This window comes from Heteronotia binoei, chromosome 9, assembly GCF_032191835.1.
Source record: "Heteronotia binoei isolate CCM8104 ecotype False Entrance Well chromosome 9, APGP_CSIRO_Hbin_v1, whole genome shotgun sequence".
Classification (NCBI taxonomy): Eukaryota; Metazoa; Chordata; class Lepidosauria; order Squamata; family Gekkonidae; genus Heteronotia; species Heteronotia binoei.
The window spans coordinates 100,763,999-100,791,025 of NC_083231.1; the positions used below are offsets into that span (position 1 = coordinate 100,763,999).

The 27,027-nt window shown below is 46.7% G+C and overlaps 1 protein-coding gene across 1 annotated transcript in view; it reads left to right on the plus strand.

Annotated features, from left to right (window-relative positions):
• LOC132577603 (broad substrate specificity ATP-binding cassette transporter ABCG2-like) overlaps window positions 1-27,027 on the plus strand; it is a 43,218-nt gene that overhangs the window by 12,552 nt on the left and 3,639 nt on the right. The window contains exons 6-12 of the mRNA XM_060247390.1: window positions 939-1,090; window positions 3,836-3,940; window positions 8,317-8,555; window positions 13,504-13,586; window positions 14,776-14,865; window positions 24,088-24,212; window positions 25,375-25,529. Coding sequence (XP_060103373.1) covers window positions 939-1,090; window positions 3,836-3,940; window positions 8,317-8,555; window positions 13,504-13,586; window positions 14,776-14,865; window positions 24,088-24,212; window positions 25,375-25,529 — 949 coding nt within the window. The remainder of the gene's footprint in view (window positions 1-938; window positions 1,091-3,835; window positions 3,941-8,316; window positions 8,556-13,503; window positions 13,587-14,775; window positions 14,866-24,087; window positions 24,213-25,374; window positions 25,530-27,027) is intronic.

Here is a 27,027-nt window from a genome sequence, read left to right on the forward strand (position 1 = left end):
AGAGAGTACTACGCTCAGGTTCACAAAACCTGTTGGTAGTCCCCGGGCCAAAGGAGGCCCATCTAAAATCCACCAGGGATCGGGCCTATTCAATAACGGCACCTTATTGGTGGAACCAGCTGCCGGAAGAGGTGCGGGCCCTGCGGGATCTAGGGCAATTCCGCAGGGCCTGCAAGACAGTCCTCTTCCGGCAGGCCTATGACATTAGCTGACAATGTAAAACATCTTGGATGGAACAAAATGTATCTATAGGCCGCCGGCTTTATTCTATCTTGTTTTTTACTAATTTATGGTTTAACTGTATTTTTAAATGTTTTAAACTGAAGTTGTTTTAATTATTATGTTGTAAGCCGCCCTGAGACACTTAGGTGAGAAGGGCGGGGTATAAATCTTAATATAAAATAAAATAAAATAAAAAATGTTGATCAGGCCAATAGCCCATCCAGTCCAACACTGTGTCACACAGTGGCCAATAAAACCAGGTGTCATCAGGAGGTCCATCAGTGGGGCCAGAAGCCCTCCCACTGTGCCCCCCCCACTAGAAGCCCTCCCACTGAAGCCCAGGAGTGGAGCAACTGCTACTGTGGAATGGATCTTTGCAAGGCTTTTTTGGTAGAAAAAAACCCAGCAGGAACTTATTTGCATATTAGGCCACACACCCTTGACAACACCATTGTTTCACACAGGGTCTTTTCTGTAGAAAAAGCCCAGCAGGAACGCAAATTTGCATATTAGGTCACATCCCCTGATGGTTAGTCAGCCGGAACTGCATTCCTGCTTTAAAAAAGCCGTGGGTCTTCGATTCCCTAATTTCCTGTATATTCTCCTTGATACAGGGGTGTTCTCTTAAATTTAACGTCTCATGTGTAAGCTATTATATCGGGGTGGGGGGGAAGAGTAACCACATCAGTTAATTATCTTTTCTGTATTGCATTTAGGATGTCATTGAGTGGGAAAACAATTATTTTTTCAATCCATCAGCCTCGGTACTCTATTTTCAAGTTGTTTGATAACCTGACATTACTTGCCGCTGGAAGACTTGTGTATCATGGCCCAGCTAACAAAGTTTTGGCATACTTTGCAGCTCTTGGTGAGTTTTCATATGATACGTTCACTGGAACACTTTAGTATAATATAAGAAAATATTGTATACATGTTATTTTGGTGGCAAAAAACAAAGGCCGTTTTCCCACTGACCTTACTCCGGAGCGACGTCCCTCTTCACCGCGCAGCGTCTGCGCGGATTTCCCACCAACTGCTGCGCACAACCAGGAAGAGCCGCGGCTTTTGCATTGCAGATGTAAACTGGTTTTTAGCGGTTTACATCTGCGACGCAAAAGCCGTGGCACTTCCTGGTTATGCGCAGCAGTTGGTGGGAAATCCGCACAGATGCTGCACGGTGAAGAGGGACATCGCTCCAGAGTAAGGTCAGTGGGAAAACGGCCAAAGAGACAAACAAAACCCAAAACACTTATCAGTACAGAAACCTCAGTAATCATGGGCTTTTCTTCTAGAAAAAGAGGTGCTGGAACTCTCAAGAGGGAAATGAAAGAAACATGGGATTCTTTGAAACAATGTTATTTTCATGCACTACAGACTTACCGTACCTCTACTTTAAAGCAGTTTCCAAACTTTAGACATGTCGCCAGCTTTCTTAGTGCTTTTTCGAGTCTTACTTTCTGTGCCTAACACTGAATGATAACCTTGAACTAACTATATTTCACCATACTTTGTTGAATCAAAGACTGTCATGCTCTTCCAGTGTCCCCATGAACGTTTAGACATGTTTTGAGAATTTTGTTAACAAAAAAGGTTCTGGAACTCTGTTCTGGGATGTTCCCCTAGGGGGGAAAAACCCTGATCATGAGATTTGAAAACATAAATCACTATTATACTGTATGATTTCTAATGTTTTTAAAAGAAACATTAAAGTTTAATTCATTAATGGTTGGAGGGTCATAAAGGGTTTTTTTTAGCAGGAACACACAGGAACGCAGTTCCGGCTGGCTAAACATCAGGGGATGTGGCCTAATATGCAAATAAGTTCCTGCTGGGCTTTTTCTACAAAAAGGCCCTGTATGAAACAATGGTGGTGTCATGGGGTATGGCCTAGTATGCAAATGAGTTCCTGCTGGGCCTTTTCTATAAAAAGCCCTTGCTGTCGGTTGGCACTGGGCCAATTCATCTGTCTCAGCCTACATCTCTATATCCTGCAGTAAGACTAGAGTCCAACTTTCTTCTTTCTCATCAAAGCAGGGCTCCAAAAGAATTATTATGCGTTCAGACTGCAGGCCTGCACAAATTGGTCAAACCTTACAAATCATGCCAAACTTATATTGCTCAGTGACTAAAATGCAGCCTTTCAAAAGGTGATCCAGCCCCTTTTTAAAAAAGGGAGAATAAAAATTAGAAAAAACCACAGAAAATTAAAAATAGTCTCAGAAATAACAAATACTTAGAACCAATTATGTGCGTTTGTGCATGCGTCATTGTGTGTGTGTGTACATTTTTGCCACAGGAGTACATGGCTGTGGGAGAGGGAGGGAAATAGATGAGCCAGTCCTAAGAGAGCCAGTTTGGTGCAGTGGTTACGTGTGTGAACTCTTATCTGGGAGAACCGGGTTTGATTCCCCACTCCTCCACTTGCACCTGCTAGAATGGCCTTGGGTTAGCCATAGCTCTGGCAGAGGTTGTCCTTGAAAGGGCAGCTGCTGTGAGAGTCCTCTCAGCCCCACCCACCTCACAGGGTGTCTGTTGTGGGGGAGGAAGATAAAGGAGATTGTGAACTGCTCTGAGACTTTTACCGTTTTTGCACACAGCTAACCTCGCAGTCACAATCCTGTTTCCTCTGCAGCATCCGGTCGGATTTCGCACCATCTGCGTCGGAGTTACAGGAAGTGCCGCAGCTTTTGCGTAGCAAACGTAAACCTCTAAAACCCGGTTTACGTTTGCTATGCAGAAGCTGCGGCACTTCCTGTATCTCTGGCGCAGATGGTGGGAAATCCGACCGGACGCTGCGGAGGGAACTGGATTGTGACTGTGAGGTAAGCTGTGTGCGAAAACGGTATTTGAGTGGAGGGCGGGATATAAATCCAATTTCTTTTTCTTCTTCTTCCCTGTTTCAGGGACACATGTGTCTCTTCTTCCTACCCTCTTTTTCTAGCTTCTTTCTCACAGGACAATTGGTGAAACTCGCCTGGAGTGGTTTGGGGAAAGGTCAGTACATCTGGGCCAAAGCAAAGAAATATTTGCATTTTTTTTTGTAGCAGGAACTTATTTGCCTATTAGGCCACAAACTCCTGACGTAGCTAATCTTCAAGGAGCTTACAGGGCTCTTAGGACAGGGCCTAACTGTAAGCATATGCAAAGGAGTTCCTGCTACAAAAAAGCCCTGATTTTTACACACACACATACTCTGAATTACTCAGAAACAGGCAAAGAGCGGAAAGTCTGTGTTGGATCTGGAGACATATATTTGAGCATTCGACCTTACCTTGGGAATTTGACCTTAACTTACAGCAGGGAAAAGTCTGTGGCTTCTGTTTGTATGTATGTTCGTACAAGTCCCAAGACATACAGTGCAATCCTTTGCACGTCTGTTCAGGCGTAAGTACCTCCTTGTTCATTGAGGCTTAGTCCCAGGTAAGCAAGGCCAGCCCAAGGGCTTTCTGTTCCCCAGGCCAGCTGACCAGGGTACAAACACACCTCTACAGGCCACCACTACAGCTGAGCGAACGTAGGATTTCAGCCTCACTCGGTTAGCTTCTTAGAAGTAGCTTCTTGAGCATTCTGGGACGCCTCTGTGTTTTACAAGTGGCTTGCCATTTCTTTACAGGTTTTGTCTGTGAAGCGTATAACAATCCTGCAGATTTTTTAATGGATATCATTAATGGAGACTCTACTGCTGCTGGAGCTTCTAGAGCCAACTTCCACGCTTCAGGTATGGGTGCTGAAAATCCTTTGACACCTTGTGGAAGACGTTGATTCTGCGTGTATCATCACCTTATATAAATTTTGCCACAAGAAATAGTGCACTGAGGCATCGTTTTGAAGCAGGCACTAATCTAAGCAGTTGTAAGTCAAGAAGGCTTTTTGGATTTTTTTTTTTAAAGCAGTGTACAATGCCATAGAGTCCACCTTCCAAAACAACCATTTTCTCCAGGGGAACTGATCACTTGGTGATCAGTTGTAATCCCAGTTGATCTCTAGCTGTCACCTTCAGATATTCTGAAGTGGAAACTACATATTCCAGACCCTGGATGCCACTTTTCTTTAGCCAGATGGCCCTGGGAGGTGGAGATTTGAAGCAGAAAAAAGAACAGGGGTAATGTTTACCTCATAAAAATTTGTCTGGGGAAAAAGCAGGGGAAAACAGCTGTTAAGTAAATTTGCATATTCTGATGGCTACCCACAAGTTTCCCCGATGGGACAAGTAGTGGCTCTCCAGGCCCTTTTCAAGTTGGGAAAATGATGAGTCTGGGAAAGGCTTCAGTGGCACCTCTCCCTCTTTGACAGACATGCCTCCACACACCTGAGAATTAAGTTCCCAACAGGGAATTCCCCAGCAGTGATGATCAAAAGTTTCCATGTGTCCCTGAGGACTTTGTAATGGATGAATTGGCTTCCATAGCCTTTGGAGAGTAGCATTGGGGAGGGGTTCAGGGTTAAGTGTTGTTTCCAGAGCCTTGAAGCCAAAAGGGCCTACTAAGGAGGACAGTGGAAACTGGACCAAACCAGCAAACCAAGGTGCTGTGTCTTCTTTACACGCTCAGGGCAACTGGAAACTTTTTGTTCCATTTTGCTTGCTGCTTGGCTTGTTTCACAGGTTATCTGGGACAAGATGCTATGTGCCCTGCTTTGTCTGTCTTTTGCTGATGGTCTTTTAGTGGGGGTGGGGTGGGGGGTGGGAGAGCCCTTGAAATCCAGAGCCAGTTCCTATGCAACATAATGAAGCGACAAAGTGTCCAGATTAGTTCACAAGCGGTTTGTGGAAGTTTTACTCCGAATCCCTGCTGCTGTAGGGTTACCAGCCCCCCAGCAGTGATGGGGGATCCTCCATCCTTGCCTCTCGCTTCCCACTTCCGTTCTGAATAAAACTTTGTTGGTCTTAAAGGTGAACTTGACTCCTACTTTGTTCTACTGCTTCAGACCAACACGGCTGCCCACTTGGTTCTAGTTTCCCACTGCTGCCACTTTTCTTCCGCTTTGGCTTCCAAACTGCAGTGGGGGGTTTTGAGCATCCGTGCAATGTTGGCTGCATCCCTAAGAAAACACTTTCCTGGGAGCAAGTCCCAAGGAATAAAATAGAACTTGCTCCTGACCAGCATTCCCTCTAAGCTGAGTTAGTGTGAGCTAGCTCACAGATTTTTAGCCTCCGGCTTGCACGTTTTTGTCTTAGCACAGGAAGGATGACCCCAGAGCACACTCATTTAGCTCACAAAGTAGCTCGCAAAGTAGAAATTTTTGCCCACAAGATTCTGCGGCTTAGAGGGAGCATTGCTCCTGACCTGCCAAGGACTCCTCCTATTGTCTTGCAATCACCCGCTACTCACAAGTTCCCCATCCTTATTTTCTGGAAAGAACACAGTTCGTGCATGTTAACAAGCTCTTTGTATGGGAAAGTAAACTTTTAATGGTGACTACATCAGCACCATTTTCTATGCCGTGCACCCTGTGGTCACCATAGTTCCCCCATGCCAATGGGGGGTCTTTTTTGGGGGGGGGGGCTTTTAAAAATAAAATTATTAGTTGCTATAACCCAGTAATCTCACAACAATGTAGTGCCATGATCTTCTAGTTTCTCTGAAACCCCAGCTTTTGTTGGGTGGAGGGGGGTGGTGTCTAGGCCTTTTCGTCGAGGAGATATAATAGAAAGGCTTTGAGAAATTCCAAAAGCTGGAATTTTAGAGGAATTCGTAAATCTTGTGTTGCCAGGTTGACCACCCTCCAACCTGGGGTGGTCTTTCCAAGAGAACAGCAGACCCCAACCCCCTGAAAAGTCCATGGACCTCCACACCAGTGTCCCCATTACAGGGAGGTGAGGCTCAAAAGGTGGGTCTGCTAGAAGACATGGCTGGACCTGAGAGAGACACAGGTCTAAAAGACCAGATTGGTTGTCACATTCCTCTGTGCAGTCTCCCCCTTCCCCTTCCAATCCTCTCTCTTCTGGGAAACGAAGAATGAGCGACTGCCATAATCCAAAGGTCCCAGTTTCTAATGGACTACAAGCAGAGGATTTTTTTGTAGAAAAAGCCCAGCAGGAACTCATTTGCATATTAAGCCATACCCCCTGACATCACCATTATTTCACAGCGGGCTTTTTTGCAGGAAAAGCCCAGCAGGAACTCATTTGCAAATTAGACCACACCCCGTGGTGCCAAGCCAGCCGGAACTGCGTTCCTTTGCGTTCCTGCTCAAAAAAGCCCTGGCTACGACATTGCATATTGTCAGAAAGATGCATAGACAAAGGATCATGCCTCTGGCACATCTGCGGTGGTGTGAATGGATTGTGCTTTGCTGTCTGTCTTCCTCCCCAAAATTCTAGCACACTATGGTAATTCTCCCCCCTAGCTATCACCACTTCTATGAGCACAGATTTCCCAGTGTTCATCTACATTTACATGTTCTCCCTTCCTGCCAGGCTATCAAGAAATCATTCCACTGAATTACCACTCTATCGAAAACCTCATCATTCACACCTATTATGTCTAGGCATCTGGAAAAACTCAAACACCGCTGTTGTTGGGATCTCCTAAACCCATCATCATGACTGTGCAGGGGAGGGTGAGCTATATGCCAAATATAATAATAAAAATAAATAGCCTTGGGAAATGGTGGCTTGGATCCTGTGAACGAGTCTCTGCTGCAGCTGCATGCTGTTTCTTGCACTGTAGCTTCTGTTTGTGCAAGATCAAGGGTTTTCAGTGAGGCTTGTGCTAGTGCAAGAAGCACAGTCCGCAGCAGAGATTAGCACTCATGGATATTGCTCATAGGACCCAAGCTGTTGTCTTTCTGTCCTCTTTTGAAAGGTCTCCATTAAGGGATTGAAAAAAGGGCAAACTAAATGACCTGGTCACAGAAAAGGCGGTGGTGGAAATATAATATTCTACTTAGGCCCAAGAGGCGTCTGCAAGAAGTAAAGTCTATGAAAGTTTCTGCAGGTTTCTTTAAGGCTTGTTTACCTAGGCAGAGCTTGGAGCATGGTGAAAACCAGTTTGCAGAACCAGCTGAACCAAAAACCATGGTGGAACACAAAAAGTGCATGCCCTGGATAGGGTTGCCAGGTCCAATTCAAGAAATATCTGGGGACTTTGTGGGTGGAGCCAGGAGCAAGGTTGTGACAAGCATAAATGAACTCCAAAAGGAGTGCTGGCCATCACATTTAAAGGGACCATACTCCTTTTAAATGCCTTCCCTCCGTTGGAAATAATGAAGGATAGGGGAACCTTCTTTTGGGGCTTATAGAATTGGACCCCCTGGTCCAATCTTTTTGAAACTTGGTGAGTGTTTTAAGGAGAGGTACCATATGTTATGCTGAAAATTTGGTGCCTCTACCTCAAAAAACACCCCCCTCCCGCGAGCCCCAGATACCCACAGATCAATTCTCCGTTATACCCTATGGGAATCTATCTCCAAACCGGAGGATCCCCTGTCCCCAACTGGAGATCGGCAACCCTTGCCCTGGACAACAGCCTTTATAGCTGCATTTCAGCTTTCATTTTTTTTTTTGCCATGAAGTCAAAGCTGATTTATGGCAAGCCCATAGTGTTTTCAAGGCAAGACAACATTGAGGTGGTTTGCCAGTACCTGCCTCTGCATGACAACCCTGGTATTTCTTGGTGGTCTTCCATTCAAACACCGACCAGAGGCAAACTGGCTTAGCTTCTGAAGTCTGACGAGATCAGGCTGGTTTGGGCTATCCAAAGTCTCAGAAAGCCTTCTTTTGTTCAGTCTCTAGGGGTGGCCAAACTGTGGCTCGGGAGCCACATGTGGCTCTTTCACACATATTGTGTGGCTCTCGAAGCCGCCACCACCTCATTGTCCAGCTTGGAGAAGGCATTTAAAGTTGCTTTCTTTCCACCTCCCCATTTATTTGCTATCCTTCCTTCCTTCTTTGCAGCTCTCAAACATCTGATGTTCATGTCTTGCGGCTCTCAAATGTCTGACGTTTATTCTGTGTGGCTCTTTTGTTAAGTTTGGCCACCCTTGCCCTAATCTCTTCGAGCAGACAAACTTCTACGACCTAATTTGTGTCTGTCACTGACTTTGTTGCAACATAGTCATCCGTTATTCCTGTTTTTGTTTCATTTGGATCAGAACTGGAAAAGCCTGAAGCAGCTGAGAGTATCGCAGAAACGTTAGCCAAACAATATTCTCGATCTGCTCAGTGTCTAGAAATCAAAGAGAGATTGAAGCAGCTGTCTTTAGAGAATAAAAAAAGAAAGACATTTTACGATCTTATGCCGTACTCCACTTCCTGCTTCCATCAGCTCAAGTGGGTATCCAAGCGCACGTTTAAAGATTTGATAGGCAGTCCACAAAACTCTACAGCTCAGGTAGCCTTTCTTTTGATTACTGTTTGATTACATTGATTATGGTGATGTATTTATTATTATTGCTGCTATTATTATTATTAATCCTGTAATTATAATATTATTATACTCTGTGTAATCCTCCTTGAGTCCAAGTGAGAAAGGCAGAAAGGTACATAAATAAATAAAATGCTAGGAAGTAATGCAGCTGTGTAAAAATCCTCTGGATTTAAAAAGAAAAGAGTTGTGGAAGGCTTATATTATGGGATGCGCAGAGGGTTGTCTCCAAAGTGTCTTTGAGGCATGTGTACGCTAGCAATGTCAAACCTGTTTAAATGTCAAAGGGCGTTTTCGCACAGGGCTTACCCCGGAGCGACGTCCCTCTTCACCGCGCAGCGTCTGCGCGGATTTCGCACCAACTGCTCCGCAGAACCCGGAAGAGCCACGGCATTTGCGTCGCAAATGTAAACTGGTTTTTGGCGGTTTACATTTGCGACGCAAACGCCGCGGCTCTTCCGGGTTCTGCGGAGCAGTTGGTGCGAAATCCGTGCAGACACTGCGCGGTGAAGAGGGACGTCGCTCCGGGTAAGGCCTGTGCAAAAACGCCCAAAGTGTTCAGGATCGAAGCAGATACCCTGGTGGGAGATCTGGGATAGGATCTGTAACGTTTTTAACTGTTCTGTGTGATTCCTTATACATATAACCTCTGTAAAGGCATCTCTTTGTAGTAATACCTCCATAACTTACCTCCCATTTTGAGGCAACTAGCATTATGACGTTACACCAGGTATTTTGCCTAATGGCAGAAATACTGTATTGGTGCCACATTGCCAGTCTTTTGACAACTGTGACAAGCAGAAGCAGGCAACTGAAGTGATCAAGTCCTATAGAATACGTGGCTACCACCAATGTTCCCTCTAAGCTGTGGAGTCTTGTGAGCAAAAATTCTACCTTATGAGCTACTGGCATTAAAGTTGTGAACTACTGAATAAATTAGTTCGCTTTAGGGCCATTTTTCCTGAGCTGAGACAAAATTGTGTGAGCTGGAGGCTAAAAAATTGTGAGCTAGCTCACACTAACTAAGTTTAGAGAGAACACTGGCTACCACACAAGCTCACAGCTGTTCTGCATGAATGTTGACAACAACTGTTGAGGCAATCCAGTGACGAGCACGCCTCATCTCTGGTTGAGGGAGCTGAAAAGATAAGTGGGCCTGGCAAATCATGTATGGGCCGCAGTTTGCACCATGCCTCGTCCTTCTGATGACATGTCCTTTACAACATAACAAAGTGCCAAGGGGAGAGTTGGTTGTCTCTTCAAAGGATGCGAAGTTCAAGGCTTTTTGTGTATGTTGATATTATTGGGATCCCTATTAATTGCTTTGTAAAAGCTTGACCTTGTGACAAGGGTTAGGGTCTTAAGAGCTTTATGAACACCCAGTGTTAATGGCCTTGCCTTTTTTCTCACAATAACTTATGTCTCCCTAACCTCATTAGGGGTGGATTTGCGATGCAGTCTTGAAAGACCCCACATTTCATTAAGCCCTGTTTGCCAATCTGCTTAAATTGGTCTTGATGTGATCTCTGTTTCCCACTTCAACTGGCTTAGCAGAGGAATTATCCTTGACATTTGGTCCTTTCAACAGCTCCTTAGCGCTGTGGTACCATGTCAGCAAGTGCATTTGGGTGTTAAGATTCATGCAATCCCTCATGCCTTAAACAATGCCAAACAGCCCGTTACCATTGTCTTCTCTTGAGATTTTTGTCACTTTTCCTTACTTCTGAAATACTGTGGAATTCGGTATAATTTGATTACTGCCAATTACATTGATTTCATACAACAAATAAGGTGGGGCTTATTCTGAAATTCAGCAAACTGTAGAATGTATTTCTTTGGAATTTTACTTTTCAGGTATTTGGATAACTTTATCTTTTTTGAGCTCAAGTTAAAACTTAACTTTTTTTTTTTTAACCTTTCCAAGTATACATTACAATGTGTGTGTTTAGTGCTGTCCAGTCACTCCCAACACATCATTGGTGACTCTGTGAATTAATGACCTCCAAAATGTTCTGTCATTAAGAGCCCTTCTCAAGCTTCCTTGATAGAGTCAGTCATCTCCTGTTGGGTCTTCCTTTTTTCCTGCTGCCTTCAGCTTTATTGAGCGTTATTATCATTTCTAGTGATTCTTGCCGTCTCATGTGATCAAAGTATAATAGCTTCAATTTAGTCATTGTAGCTTCCAGGGAGAATTTAGACTCGACTTCATCAAGGACTCCAGTTTGGTGCAGTGGTTAAGTGCGCAGACTCTTTATCTGGGAGAACCAGCTTTGATTCCCCACTCCTGCCAATGTGACCTTGAGTCAGTCACAAGTTCTCTCAGAGCTGTTCCTCTCAAGAGCAATTTCTGTTAGAGCTCTCTCAGCTCCACCTACCTCACAGGGTGTTTGTTGTGGGGAGGAGAAGGGAAAGGAGATTGTAAGCTGCTCTGAGACTCCTTTGAGTAGTGAAGGGTGGGGTATAAATCCAATCTCCTCCTCCTCAGTCCATGATATCCACAAAACTCACCTTCAGCTCCACATTTCAAATAATACATTACATTATGAAGATAAAATGGGTTTAGAACTGATCTTTATGTTTTTGATAGTGCCCTGTCTTTCCCCCCTTCATCTGTAATAGTGAGCAATTACTACTGCTTCCATGAAATCACGGGGATCTAATTTTATACTATTGAAGTGTTCATGCTGTCATTTATATTTTTATTTGCTGGAGACGCAGTATGTATATTATTATTGAATTGTCTCATCTTTTGTTGTTTGCCTCCTTGGATGTTTTTGGAAAGATGGAATATAAATATTTAAAATAAATTCCACGTGTTTTTTAAAAATCCTGCCTTTCATCTAAAGATCTCAGGGCAATATAGATGATTCTCTCCTGCCCCATTTTATCCCCATGACAACCTTGTGAAGTAGGTTAGGCTGAGAGATGGTGAACTGGCAAAAAAATCACCGTATGATCTTCATCAATCATCAATCAATCAATCAATTGATCTTCATGCTATGTTCCACTATGATAGTGTCACTCATGAGACTGAAGCCTTCTAAAGGTACTACTCTGCAAACAGGTAAAATCGGCCATTGCCTGTTCATGCATATTCTTTGAAGTGGCTCCCACACTGTGGAACTGTCCATTGAGGTTATTAGAAAGCCTCCCACCCACCCCCCAACGCTTCTGTCATTTCGTAAAATGTGCAAACCAGAATTGTTCAGGAGGGCGTTCTCGTTGAGGGTATAGAGCTCTGATGTAATGGGCGAGCTTCAGAGGGTTACCTCTATCTGTAATAATGCATTTTTTCTCCTCTTCCAGTTCCATGAAGAAGACCGTAGATTTATACCCTGCCCTTCACTCTGAATCAGAGTCTCAGAGCAGCTTACAATCTCCTTTATCTTCTTCCCCCACAATAGATACCCTGTGAGAGTTCTGAGAGAGTGGCTCCCACACTGTGGAACTGTCCACTGAGGTTATTAGAAAGCCCCCCACCCATTCTCACAGCAGCTGCCCTTTCAAGGACAACCTCTGTGAAAGCTCTGGCTGACCCAAGGCCATTCCAGCAGCTGCAAGTGGAGGAGTGGGGACTCAAACCCGGTTCTCCCAGATAAGAGTCCACACACTTAACCACTACACCAAACTGGCTCTCGTGAATGAGTCTTGTGAAGCTGCTTTATACTGACTCAGATCCTTGGTCTATCAAGGCCGGTGTCCGACTGCCAGCAGCTTTCCAAGGTTTCAAGCAGAGGTCTTTCCCATCGCCTCCTATGAGATGCCTGGGATTGAACCTGGAACCTGGGACCTTCTGCATGCCAAGCAGAGGCCCTACCACTGAACCAGCCCTTCCCAGTTTTTCAGTCCCAGCCCCACTGTGTTAGGTTGTTTTACTAGAAGCCTTTGCTGTTAGACTCAGATGTTGTCCTGTTTGCAATCTGGTTACTGAGCGACTGAATAGCTTTATCACACTTCCTTGAGTCCTTCTAAGAAAGGTGGTTTCAGAGGAAAGGTGTATTGGTCTGCAGAAGAACAGCTAGATCTGAGTCTAGTAGCACCTTAGAGACCATCAAGATTTTTGGGGTGTGAGCTTTTGAGACTCATCAGAAAGTCACCATAGAGTCATCCCCCCCCCCCCAAAAAAAAACCACTCAAACAAAACCCAGCCATTTTCTCTAGGGGAACTGATCTCTGTTGTCTGGAGATTAGTTATAATTCTGTGAGATCTTCAGGCCCCATCTAGCTTGCATTTTTTGTTGTGTTACCCACCTGGAGGGTGGCAACTCCATCAGGGACAGGAACTTGAAGCTGGGTCCTGAAGCAAAGCAGGCAGAGGTGGTGCTCTGTCCAGGCAAAGGCAAGCTGCCAGGTTCCTTGTATGTGCACCAAGCCCCAAAATGTCCAGCAGTTTTGGTATTTATTTTTATTTTATTTTATTTGATTTTTAGCCCACCCTTCCCATAGAACAGGTAGGGCCTGCCAATTTCAGGGGCTGATGCTGCACCACCAGTGTTCATCTAAAAAGGGTGCTGAGCCTGAGAAGACTCAACCCTAGATTGCTTTCTACTATGTTAGGCTCCCGCTGTTGGCCATTTGGTACATCACGGCACATTCCAATCCTCAAAAGAAGAGGGGCTCCAATTGAGTGGTGGTGCATCTACTTTGCATGTAGAATGTCCCAGATTCAATCCCCAGCATCTCCAGTTCAAAGGAGCTGGTAGCAGGGTGTTGTGAAAGACCTCAGTCTCAGACCCTGGAGAGTCCACTGCCAGTGAGAGGAGACAATGCTATGTTCCACTTGGCTGTCATCGCAGCAAAGGAACAGTTGGAGGTTATGACAATTTCACAAGTTATGTGCATTTTTACGTGTTGCTTTTTTCTTCCTTCTCCAAAAGGCAAACATTGTATTTATTTGATTTCTTTTCCTTTTTAGATCCTTATTACAACTGTTCTGGGAATACTCACTGGCATTCTTTTTGCGCATGTTGGAGATGATGTCACTGGAATTCAGAATAGGTTGGTAAATGTGAGGAATACATAACTAACGAGCACCATGACCTGAATAGCCCAGGCAAGCCCAATCTCGTCAGATCTTGCAAGCTAAGCAAAGTCGACTCAGCAAGTATTTGGATGGGAGACCTCCCTGAAGTACCAGGAATCTGAGGGACAGGGGCAGGCTTTATTCAGCCACCTCTCTAAATATCCTCCAGGCCCCCATTAGGGGTCAGTCACCAGAGGTCAACATGACTTCCACCCAAAATAGAAAAATACCAAGAAAGGAAGAATATAACTGAGTGGGTTTTTTGGTTTTGTTCATTAGCATTTACCGTGTAATTCAACTAGTATACTTTTATCTCACCCTTCCTCCAAGGAAGTCAAGGCAAAATCTGCATGATTCTCCCTTCCTCATTTTATTATCATGACAACTCCGTGAGGTAGTTGCCCCAATGAGAAAACTTCTGTCTAGTTGTCCTGTACACATAATCTTCCCCACAAGGCAAATAGCATCTCCGCAGGGGCGCTTCAGGTTCTATATGATACATGGGACGGGGAATAGGGTTAAATGAAGAGCCAGTTTGGTGTAGTGGTTAAGTGTGCAGACTTTTATTTGGGAGAACTGGGTTTGATTCCCCACTCCTCCACTTGCAGCTGCTGGAATGGCCTTGCATCAGCCATAGCTCTCACAGAGCTGTCCTTGAAAGGGCAGCTTCTGGGAGAGCTCTCTCAGCCCCACCTACCGCACAGGGTGTTTGTTGTGGGGGAAGAAGGTAAAGGAGATTGTGAGCTGCTTTGAGACTCTGATTTGGAGAGAAAGGCGGAGTATAAATCTTTAGTCTTCTCCTCCTCCTCCTCCCTAACTCAGTTTAGAGGGAACACTGCAGGCAACCTATCTTTATCTAAGTGCCTGTCTTCAGCTTTTCCTCCTTCCCTCCGCCTGGCAGGTTCTTCTTGCGCCCCCCCCCCCCCCCAGCCATTATGCAGCACTGTGTGGAAGCAGCCTTCATGCAGTTGCACAAGAAAGCTTCCCACGAGCTTTGGCCTTTTGTTTTCACAGTCCTGCTCAAAGTGTATTCCACGACAGTTACCTCTGTGTAATGTGATAATCACGTCATACACTCATCTCTGTTTTGTTAGTTAAAATGTTTGGACTGTGATTTTTATCTAATCTTCAATTTGTGTGTGCATGTGTATTTGTTTCCTCTAGAGTTGGAGCTTTATTCTTCTTGACAACCAGTCAGTGCTTGAACAGTGTTACGACCGTTGAACTTTTTATCTCGGAGAAAAGGATATTCATGTAGGTGTACCTGTTTGTAGTAGGCTGCCCTCCAGCTCCTGATTCAGCTTTTAGTACCCCTACTACCCCTACCTATTTGCAGCCTTACAGAGAGGTCCTTTGCTAGGGTTGCCAATCCCCAGGTGCGGCAGGGGATTCCCCAGTTTGGAGGCCCTCCACCCCTGCTTCAGGAAACATTTCTTTTCCAGCTGGCTTTTGAGATAGAACTTGATTAATCCAACGAATGGACATCTAGCCATCTTGCGTACATTATGATACAGTATTTTAGCACCATTTTATATATTTTAACTATTTTAAATAATTTATTTGTGACTGATATATTTAAAACTGTTTATGTTGTTTTATGTGAATCATGGGATCCCCATGTCTGTTAGCCGCCCTGAGCCCGCCTGGCGGGGAGGGCGGGATATAAAAATAAAATATTATTATTATTATTATTATTATCACAAAGCGGGGGGGGGGGGATGTCTGCTGGGCACTGCATTATTCCCTATGGAGATCGATTCCCATAGGGTATAATGGAGAATTGATTTTTGGGTATCTGGGGCTCTAGTGGGGGGCTGTTTTTTTTAGGTAGAGGCACCAAATTTGCAGCACAGCATCCGGTGCCTCTCCTCAAAACACCCACTAAGTTGCAAAAGGATTGGACCAGGGGGTTTAATTCTATGAGCCCCAAAAGAAGGTGCCCCTAGCCTTCATTATTTCTAATGGAGGGAAGGCACTTAAAAGGTATGCTGTCCCTTTAAACATGATGGCCAGAACTGCCTTTGGAATTCAGTTATGCTTGTCATACCCTTACTTCTGGCTCCACCCCAATGTCTTCTGGCTCCACCTCAAAGTCCCCAGATATTTATTGAATTGGAGTCGGCAACCCTACCTTTTGCCACAAATCAGCACTCAAAGGGGATAGAGTCCTTATTGTTCCTTTTTCTGGGTGACACAGATGTTCTAGGTGAAAAAACTCCCCCTGGTGTCCTGTGGACTAGAGTGGAAGGAGGCATGTAGTCTAGAAAGGATGAAATTGCACTTAGTCCTGACAGGACCTTAGCAACAAGAGGGCTCTCACCAGGCAACCGCCTCTCCCCAGTTTGTCCATCCTAGCCAGAAGACTGATTGTGCCTTGTGTGTCTGCTCTCGTAGGAGAGACTGAGGGGGGGGGAATACTTTTGTAGGTAAAAGCTGTTTTCATTTCTCTGCTAGCTGAGCTGACAGCTTATAGCTAGAGGTGTGAAACCTGACAATTTCATTGTCTGGCCAGGGAGGTCATTAGCATTTCTAAAAGGATATGTTAGGTGAGAAAAGAGAAAACGTTTTAAAAAATGAATTTGACAGGTTTGAACAATCCAAACCTCCAAAGAGCTCCAAGAATAAAGTTAATATGAAGTTTTCTATAAATATTTGTTTGCCAGCCCTGACGTAGAATAGACACATTGGCCACTCAGTCAAAACAAAACAAGAGCAGCTTCTCCATTCCTTCGTGCAGTGTGGTCTGCTTAGCAGGTTTCCTTCCTCCTGACTTCGGTGCTAAGTCCTGAGTAGGGATGCTTATAGTGAGAGGCCTCCCAGCAATTCCCTTTGTTGCCCCCCAGTGCCCAAGGCATGAGCAGGAGGAACTGGGTTTTAAATAAAAGTTAAAAAAAATCCCAATTAAGCTGTGGAACACACACACAGAGAAGTAGACCTTGCATATTAGTCCTTGGCCTCTTGAGGTACCACGTGTCCAAACCGTCCCCCCTTCCTTCTTTTTGCCCCTGTATCTTGCTTGTCTTGCTCTTTGCATTCTCTTTCCTCCCCTTTTTTCCTTCTTTTTTCCCCCTCACAGTCTTGAAATCTGTATGTTTTCATTGGGTTGGATCTGGCCAGATTTTTTTGCTCCGTCTCATTCCTGTTGCAGTTCCTGTCCCATGTAGCTTTTGGCCATGCACACCCTCCCCTCATTCTGTTGGTGGCTGGGGGGACCTGGCAACCCCGAAGTCCCACATTCCCCAGCTCAGCCTTTTTCAGTGGTCAAAGAGAAGCAACCCACTCTTCCCTTTTCACTAGTGGAGCAGTTGGTTGGATTCAACCCACAGTCTGTACAACAGGCAGAGAGATTCCTGGATGAATGTGGATCCCTGAGTATCAGTTAGGAGGGTAGGGGTAGGTTTATAAAGGAAGAGAGGTATACTGAAATCATAAAACGGTGCTAATCAAACTATTTAATCTTTTGCTGAAACCTTGAGCTTTTAAAAAGACACTGCAAATGGATTTTTTTTTTAAAAAAAACCCATTAATAGAATTTTGTTTAGGGTAGGGTGGCCAGACCGTCCCGGTCTCCCGGGACATTCCCGGTTCTGGCCACCCAATCCCGGCTCCCGGGCTGCCTATACCGGGACCATTAAAGGTCCCGGTTTAGCCAGCCCCGGAGGCGGTGGGCCGCGGGCGCCGGCGGGGAAGGCGGCGAGTGAGGGAGGGAGCGTCCCTGCGCCTGCGCAGATACCCTGCGCACACGCAGGGACGCTCCCTCCCTCACTCGCCGCCTTCCCCGCCCGCGCGGGGGCCCGGCGGCGGTGGCGGAGGCCGACCAGCGGAGGCCGCGGGGACGCCGCGGAGCACCCGGCGCTGGTCCCGGAAGGCCTTCCAGAGCCTCTAGAAGGCCTTCTGGGACCAGCGCCGACCAGCGAAGGCCTCCCCGCGGCCTCCGCTGGTCCCTGGAGGCCCTCCAGAGTCTCTGGAGGGCCTCCAGGGACCAGCGGAGGCCGCGGGGAAGCCGCGGAGCACCCGGCGCTGGTCCCGGAAGGCCTTCCAGAGCCTCTGGAAGGCCTTCCGGGACCAGCGCCGGCCAGCGAAGGCCTCCCCGCGGCCTCCGCTGGTCCCTGGAGGCCCTCCAGAGTCTCTGGGGGGCCTCCAGGGACCAGCGGAGGCCGCGGGGGAAGCCGCGGAGCACCCGGCGCTGGTCTCGGAAGGCCTTCCAGAGCCTCTGGAAGGCCTTCCGGGACCAGCGCCGGCCAGCGAAGGCCTCCCCGCGGCCTCCGCTGGTCCCTGGAGGCCCTCCAGAGTCTCTGGAGGGCCTCCAGGGACCAGCGGAGGCCGCGGGGAAGCCGCGGAGCAGCCGGCGCTGGTCCCTGGAGGCCTCCAGAGGCCAGCGCCGGTAGCGGAGAGGCCCGGCGCTGGTCCCTGGAGGCCTCCAGAGGCCAGCGCCGGCAGCTCCCTCCCTCCCTCGCTGCGAGGCCGCCGCCGCAGGCCCGCAGGACTCGCCGCCGCCGCTGGACTCTCCGCCGCCCTGGAATCAGGTAAGGGGGCCGAAAGCGCGGGGGGGGGGCGGGGGGCGGCCTTCCTTTCTTCCCTCCCTCCCTCCTTCCTCCCTCCCTCCCTCCCTCCCTCCCTCCCTCCTTCCTCCCTCCCTCCCTCCCTCCCTCCCTCCTTCCTTCCTTCCTTCCTTCCTTCCTTCCTTCCTTCCTTCCTTCCTTCCTTCCTTCCTTCCTTCCTTCCTTCCCTCCCTCCCTTCCCTTCCTTCCTTCCTTCCCTCCCTCCTCCCTTCCTTCCTTCCTTCCTTCCTTCCTTCCTTCCTTCCCTCCCTTCCCTTCCCTTCCTTCCTTCCTTCCCTCCCTCCTCCCTTCCTTCCTTTCTTCCTTCCTTCCCTCCCTTCCTTCCCTCACTCCCTTCCCTTCCTTCCTTCCCTCCCTCCTCCCTTCCTTCCTTTCTTCTCCTTCCTTCCTTCCTTCCTTCCCTCCCTCCCTCCCCCCTTCCTTCCTTCCTTCCCTCCCTCCCCCTTCCTTCCTTCCTTCCTTCCTTCCTTCCTTCCTTCCTTCCTTCCTTCCTTCCTTCCTTCCTTCCTTCCTTCCTTCCTTCCTTCCTTCCTCCTTCCTTCCTCCCTTCCTTCCTCCCTTCCTTCCTCCCTTCCTCCCTTCCTCCCTTCCTCCCTTCCCTTCCCTTCCCTTCCCTTCCCTTCCCTCCCTCCTTATGTTCTTATGTGACACAGAGTGTTGGACTGGAGGGGCCACTGGCCTGATGCAACAGGGCTTCTCTTATATTTTTATGTGACACAGAGTGTTGGACTGGAGGGGCCACTGGCCTGATCCAACAGGGCTTCTGTTATGTTCTTATGTGACGCAGAGTGTTGGACTGGATGGGCCACTGGCCTGATCCAACAGGGCTTCTCTTATGTTCTTATGTGACGCAGAGTGTTGGACTGGATGGGCCACTGGCCTGATCCAACAGGGCTTCTGTTATGTTCTTATGTGACGCAGAGTGTTGGACTGGATGGGCCACTGGCCTGATCCAACAGGGCTTCTCTTATGTTCTTATGTGACGCAGAGTGTTGGACTGGATGGGCCACTGGCCTGATCCAACAGGGCTTCTCTTATGTTCTTATGTGATGCAGAGTGTTGGACTGGATGGGCCACTGGCCTGATCCAACAGGGCTTCTGTTATGTTCTTATGTGACGCAGAGTGTTGGACTGGATGGGCCATTGACCTGATCCAACATGGCTTCTCTTATGTTCTTATGTGACAATACTGACTTTGGTGGACCCAAGCACTGATTCAGTGTAAGGGAGCTTTGTGTTTGTGACTGGAGTGGACAATACTGACTTTGGTGGACCCAAGCACTGATTCAGTGTAAGGGAGCTTTGTGTTTGTGTCTTCTGGTGCAATTTTGTTCTCAGATCCTGTATTTACTTCATCAGTATATGGGATAAGGCACTTTCTCAACTGTGCTGCATAATGCAGCCTATTTATTTTGTCCTGTTTGCTCTGTTGGCTCTATCTGCGCCACCTTCATCACTTTCGGGGTGCGGATCCCCCAGTGGGGTGGTCTCCCGACTCCCTCCGCCGGCTGTTTCTGATAGCCCTGCGCCCCCTCTTTCATTTGATATGTGTCCCGTGCGGGTGCCACCCTCCTGCCGGGAGATGCCGCAAAATGAGCCCCCTTGAGGCTTATGGCGGCAGGGCTTGGGGGAAGCGAGCTAGACTGCTGTTCTTTTGAGGGGTTATAGAGTGTTTCGAGCCCGTCCCTGTGGCATCGGTCCCATCGTTGTAGGGCCCAGGGGGCCGGCGCAGCGGCCTGCTGAAGCAGCCTGTCGGTCACTTCCGGGTTCCTGTCCTGCATCTCGACCTGTGTTATTAGTGACAGGCTGCTTCGGCGGGCCGCTGCGCCGGCCCCCTGGGTCCCACAACGATGAGACCGATGCCACAGGGACGGGCTCGAAACACTCTATAACCCCTCAAAAGAACAGCAGTCTAGCTCGCTTCCCCCGAGCCCTGCCGCCATAAGCCTCAAGGGGGCTCATTTTGCGGCATCTCCCGGCGGGAGGGTGGCACCCGCACGGGACACATATCAAATGAAAGAGGGGGCGCAGGGCTATCAGAAACAGCCGGCGGAGGGAGTCGGGAGACCACCCCACTGGGGGATCCACACCCCGAAAGTGATGAAGGTGGTGCAGATAGAGCCAACAGAGCAAACAGGACAAAATAAATAGGCTGCATTATGCAGCACAGTTGAGAAAGTGCCTTATCCCATATACTGATGAAGTATATACAGGATTTGAGAACAAAATTGTTTCCGGCGGTGATATTTGGGGGATTTTTGGGGACGTCACAGGAAGTGCTGTGAAGTCACTTCCTGTTTCCGGCAGTGGCATTTGGGGGAAATGATGTCATTTGGGGGAAGTGATGTCAGAGGAAGTGATGTCACTTCCCGTTTCCGGCAGGTGACGTGGGGGAAATGATGTCACAGGAAGTGGTGTCACTTCCTGCTTCCGGCGGTGGCATGACATCACCGGAAGTGACGTCGCCGGAAGTGACGTCACTTCCTGTTTCCGGCGGGGCGCGCGCTTCGCGCGCGCACACCCCTACCTTTCCCCCCCCCCCCAGGTGTCCCTCAGACATTATGGTCACCCTAGTTTAGGGTTTCTTGATTCTTCTTAACTGTGGCCCAAGTCCAAGTAGCATGTATTGTATGTGGCCAAAGGCTGTTACTGTTGGAAGCGAAAACCTTTGCATTGTCTCTTAGACTCCAGAGAGGGGGACTGTAGAGGCTCTGCCAGATTTCGCGCTAGACCCTTAATCCTGGTTCAGCCCTGCCCCCAAGCTGACATTCTATACTAAAATCATAGGATCATAGTGCCATAGAGTTGGTTTCTCTGATCCTGTGATTCTAGTGTAGAAGGTCAGCATGGCTAATGGCTGGGGCTGATTGGAGTTGTTGGCAAAAAACATCTGGAGAGCTACCGTTGGCTACTCCTGATCTAGAGTGATCATAGCATCATAGAGTTGATCTCCAGGGTCATCCAGTCCAACCTCCTCCACAATGCAGGAAACTCACAAATACCTCCCCACACACATACCCAGTGACACCTGCTCCATGCCCAGAAGATGGCAAAATAAAAAACCTTCCAGGATCCCTGGCCAAATTGACCTGGAGAAAAATTGCTGTTTGACCCCAAAGTGGCACACATCATTTCCCTGGGTGTCTAAGAAAGGACCACTAGAACTAAGAAAGGGCCACGAGAACCAGTCCTGCCCTCCTTCTCATGATCTGCCTAAGTTCACAGCATTGCTGTCAGAAGGTCATCTAGCCTCTGGCCAATTTCTCACTCAACTTCCGCCGCTCTCACATTCCTCTTCTCAGCGGGGCTTCCTTCCGATCTCGCACTATCTGTCCCGGGGCTGCAGCTAGCATTGGCTTTTTTGTGCGGCAAATAGAAACCTCTAAAAACCAGTTTCTGTTTGCGGCGTGAAAAAGCCAACACTAGCTGCAGCCTTGGGGCAGACAGTGTGAAATCAGAAGGAAGCCTCGCTGAGAAGAGGAACATGAGAATGGCGGAAGGTGAGTGGGAAATTGGGCTCTGTTTAAAAACCTCCAAGGAAGGAGAGCCCATCAGTCACCTCCCAAGGAAGCCTGTTCTACTGAGGAACCACTCTGTCAGAAAGTTCTTCGTAATGTTTAGCCAAAAACTCTTTTGATTTAATTTCAACCTGCTAGTTCTGGTCTGGCCTTCTGGGGCAACAGAAAACAATTCTGCATCATCCTCTATATGATAGCCCTTCAAGTACTTGAAGACAGTGATCATATCCTTCCTCAGTCATCTCCTTTCCAGTCTAAAGATAGATAGGTCAGGACAGGGCTTTTTTTTTTGTAGCAGGAACTCCTTTGCATATTAAGCCACACACTCCCTGATGTAGCCAGTCCCTCCAAGAGCTTACAGGGCTCTTCTTACAGGGCCTGCTGTAAGCTCTTGGAGGACTGGCTACATCAGGGGGGTTAGCCTAATATGCAAAAGAGTTCCTGCTACAAAAAAAGCCTTGGGTCAGGACCTGTTCATCCCTTCCTTTCTACTGCTTTTTGATGTGTAGATTGCTATTTTTTAAGGAAATCTTCCTTCCTTTTAGCTACGTCTTCTATCTTTCTCCATCTTGTAGCCATGATAGTAGGACATGTTTTCCTGCATCTCCATCCATCTCGCTTTAACCAGTTACTTCATACCGCTATCTCTGTCCTGACTAGAATGGAGTTCCTTACACTAAAGGACTAATACTAGTTTACTCAAATATGAAAAGCTTCTGTGTGACCTTTATTTCCTCATGCAGCAGCCTGACCCATATTACAGTCCGTCACATACAGCATGAACAGAGCATAGAATATGGATCCTAGATAACATCATTAAAACAACAAAACCTGAAAGTGCATGTTAAGTTTTAAAAAGTCTTCTAGGTACACCTTTAGCCTGGAATTTCTTGGCTACCAAGGCAAACAGTGCCACTGTATACGAGATGGATGAGAGAAGAACAGTGACTCTGTTCTTGAGGGAAAAAATGGAGCCCTTCAGATATGCTTCAAGACATCTGGCTCTGGACTCCATGGGTTTTTCTGTATTCTGATTTTCCTTGCTTGTGGTTCCTGTTTGGGTTTTTTTTTCTGTTTCACACGTATTTTACTCCCTCTAGCTGTTGATTTGATATTGCATTACTTTGTGTCTGGCATAAACCCAAGGTTGAATTTAGTGGCACCTTGAAGACCAACAACATTTAATCCTGGGTATAAGGTTTTGTGTGCATGTTGGTCTTAAAGGTGCTGCTGGGCTCAAACTTTGTTTTATTGCTTCAGATCAACATGGCTACCCACCTGAATCTATCAGGCATAAAAGCATGTAGTTTAAATCTTCAGGGGGATATGCTGGACATAAAATGATGCAATAGAAAATCAACCACTAGATGTAGCAGCAGGGGTGGAATTCTAGCAGGAGCTCCTTTGCATATTAGGCCACACACCACATGATGTAGCCAGTCCTCCAAGAGCTTGCAAAAATGAGCCTTGTAAGCTCTTGGAGGATTGGCTACATCTGCGGTGTGTGGCCTAATATGCAAAGGAGCTCCTACTAGAATTCCACCCCTGTGTAGCAAAACAACACCCTCTCCCCCTCCCCTCCCCCGGTAGCAACACAAACACACAAGTTAGGAAAATTGAGAATGCGGGAAAGCCCTATGTAAAGGGGATAAACAGAATGTAATAAGACAGTTCCTGCCTAGCCAGAATGCTGCAAATACATAAACACAAGGCAAGTGGTTTTGGAGAGTAATAGCTATCAAGCACAGCTGTTGGCATGGTAACTGTAGCTTAGATCCAGTGACGTCTGATTAACCCAGACTGGAGGAGCAATAGAGCAATTAACAGACTGCATCTATTGCCTTGTGACACTTTCACCATCATTTTCCAGTTCTGACATTTTACTGCCATTGGTGTTTTCCCATGCAAATGCTATCCAGACCAAATGTTCTTTCAGTTTGTTAATTTCACTATTTTGCCATCGGATTCTAACTTTATACCACTTTGCATTCTTAACCACTGCCCACCAGCTAAATGTAGCTCTGCTCACTGTACCCCCCCCCCCCCGCACAATATCAAGTAGGAATATGGTCAATTTGACGTGGCACAAGCGGCTACCGCAGTCTCTTTGCCTCCTGCTTGCTTGCATAAGCGCTCTAGCACAAGCTGAAATTTTGTGTTGGACCCAGTCCTGTGAGTTTTTCTGCATGTTTCATAAGAACAAGTTTGTATTTTATCAAAACAGCCAGATAGTTTACACATGTGGCTTTATCAGCAAGGCAACATTTTGAGAATAGCTGTCAGACAATATAGGGTCTTAAGAGATTTGAGAAAATTGATGAACAAATTGATGGAGTGATTGGCTATGTATTCCACCGATCCCTGTCCTGAATTCTGTAATTTATTTTGTTTTGTAGACATGAATACATAAGTGGTTACTACAGAGTGTCTGCATATTTCTTTGCAAAGATAATAGCTGACATGATACCCATGAGGACTTTACCTGGGATCATCTTCACCTGTTTAAATTATTTCACAATAGGCAAGTATCCCACCAAAGTAATCATTTCCTACCTCCCTGTGATGTGACTGTGACTCTCCTTCTCTTTTCCCCATCCCTGCTCTCTGTTTGATATGCTCCTTCTGAACCAGTGGGTCATATAACTCTGATCTATGAACTGGACTATTTCAGGTAGCAGGTGGAGAATACTCTAAAAAAAAAAAAGCTTGCCCACTTTGACCCCTTGAAGGTAGATAACTAGAACACCCAGGGCTTTTTTTGTAGCAGGAACTTCTTTGCATATTAGGCCACACACCCCTGATGTAGCCAATCCTCCTGGAGCTTACAATAGGCCCTGTTCTAAGAGCCCTGTAAGCTTTTAGAGGATTGGCTACTTCAGGGGTGTGGGGTTTAATATGCAAAGGAGTTCCTGCTACAAAAAAAAGCCCTGAATACACCTGGAACAAGGGCTCTAACTCATTTTGCTCTGTGCAGTGCTAGTTCAGATTGCAGGAAAGGTTTAAAAAAATATCTGTGCAGGGGAGGGTTCAGAAATGTAGTATTTCACATGCTATTCGAAGCGCAATCTTCAGAATACTTTCCATGGAGTAAGTCCCATTTAGTGGGTTCCAGTAGACCTGCTCAGGAGTGCACTGTTGATTTCTCTTTCTCAGGTTTCTGCCAACTCCTGTGTCAGCTGGGTCATCAATACAACATTCTGATCAAGTGACTTCTTACATAACTGGTGTCCATGCATTTCACGCTCCATTATTTGGGTGGAGCAAAATTTCCCTGGTTTGGGTGTTAACATGTTTGTTGCATTATTTTAATACGTTATTTTAAATTCTGTTTTAATGTTCAAGCATCTTCACCATCTCGGGGATCCTGTTTGGGTGGGAAGTTGGTACAAAAATATTTTAAAAGTAGTCTAGAAGAAGTTGGTGTAGGAACAGATGGTTTGATATAAAGGCTGACAATTTAGCCTGTTAAATTGTGGGGATACTGGTTGTTTGTTATACATTCATTTTTAGGATGCAAATAAAAGCAAGCCGTGGTATCGACAACTGCTGTGTGGTGAAGTTACTCCAGGCTGAGCCCAATAACTAATCCAGAATTGCATTGCCAGTGTGTAAAAGCACATACTAATATATATATATATATAAATAAATCTGCCATTGCAAATCGTGTTCTTTTTTAATTTGAGGATTCAAGCCTACGGCAGAAGCCTTCTTTACCATGATGATTACCCTCATACTGATTGCCTACACAGCTAGTTCACTCTCTCTAGCAATCGCAACAGGACAAAGCGTCACCTCGGTTGCCAATCTCCTCATCAACATTTGCTTTGTTCTTATGATTGTGAGTACCGGCCATTCCTTCACGAAACGTTTCCTTTCAAGAGTATCTTGTTGCATGGCTAAGGAGGCAGCTTTGTTTTTGCCGCATCTTAATGAGACTCCATCCTCGAGGATGGACTGGCCATTGGACTTCCTGGGGAAGTTCCCAGCAGGCCACTGCTCTAGAGGGCCACTGGCAGCCAGGGACAAGCAGAGCCAAATCCCAGCAGCCCCACCTGTGCCCCACGGTCATTTTGGTGTAGTGGTTAAACACGTATCTGGGAGAACTGGGTTTGACTCCCCAGTCCTCCACTTGCAGCTGCTGGAATGGCCTCGGGTCAGCCATAGCTCTCGCAGAGCTGTCCTTGAAAGGGCAGCTTCTATGAGAGCCCACTCAGCCCCACCCACCTTACAGGGTGTCTGTTGTGGGGGAGGAAGGGAAAGGAGATCGTAAGCCGCTCTGAGATTCAAAGTGAAGGGTGGAGTATAAATCCAATATCATCTTCTTCTCCTGGAGTTACTCAACTTGAACCCTTCAGCAACAAGAATGGAGAGCCAGTGTGGTGTAGTGTGGCAGACTTAGAACCCTGGGCAACCCAGGTTTGAATCCCCCACTTCTACCATGGAAGTTCCCTGGGTGACCTTGGCCTCTCACAAAAACTCAGCTTCACCTACCTCACAGGGCTGTTGTGAGGAGAAGAGGAGGAGATTGGATTCATACCCAGCCCTTCACTTGGAGTCTCCTAGCGGCTTATAATCTCCTTCCCTTCCCCTCTCCACAACGGACACCGCGTGACTTAGGTAGGTGGGGCTGAGAGAGCTCTGAGAAAACTGTGGTTGACCTGAGGTCACTTCAGCGGCTATATACAGAGGAAAGGGGGGAATCATACCAGGGAGAATGATGTTCTAAAGGCCACTTTGAGTCCCACCCGAGGAGAAAAGTAGTATGTCTGTGTGTGTATAAGTGAGTGTGTGTACACATGCACATGCACACACACATACACATATATGTGTATATATACATATGTGTGTGTGTGTGTGTGTGTGTGTATATATATATATATATATACACACATATACATATATACATATACATGTGTGTATATATAACTATGTATGTGTCTGTGTATATATATAGATATGTATATGTGTATGTGTATATGTGTATATTTATGTATATATATGTGTGTGCTTGTGAGCAACATGTGGCTCATTCACACATAGTGTGGCTCTTGAAGCCCCCACCACCCTGTCCACTGACTTGGAGAAGGCATTTCTCTCTATAAATCAGAGAATGCATTTAAAGTTGCTTTCTTTTTACTTCCTCTCCCCATCTATTTTCCTTCCTTCCTGTCTTGCAGCCCTCAAACATCTGACATTCATGTCTTGCGGCTCTCAAACATCCGATGTTTATTCTGTGTGGTTCTTACATTAAGCAAGTTTGGCCACCCCAGTATAGTGGTTAGTGTTGGAATTTTGAGTATTTATATTGCATGTCTAGGTAACATGTAAATTCAGTC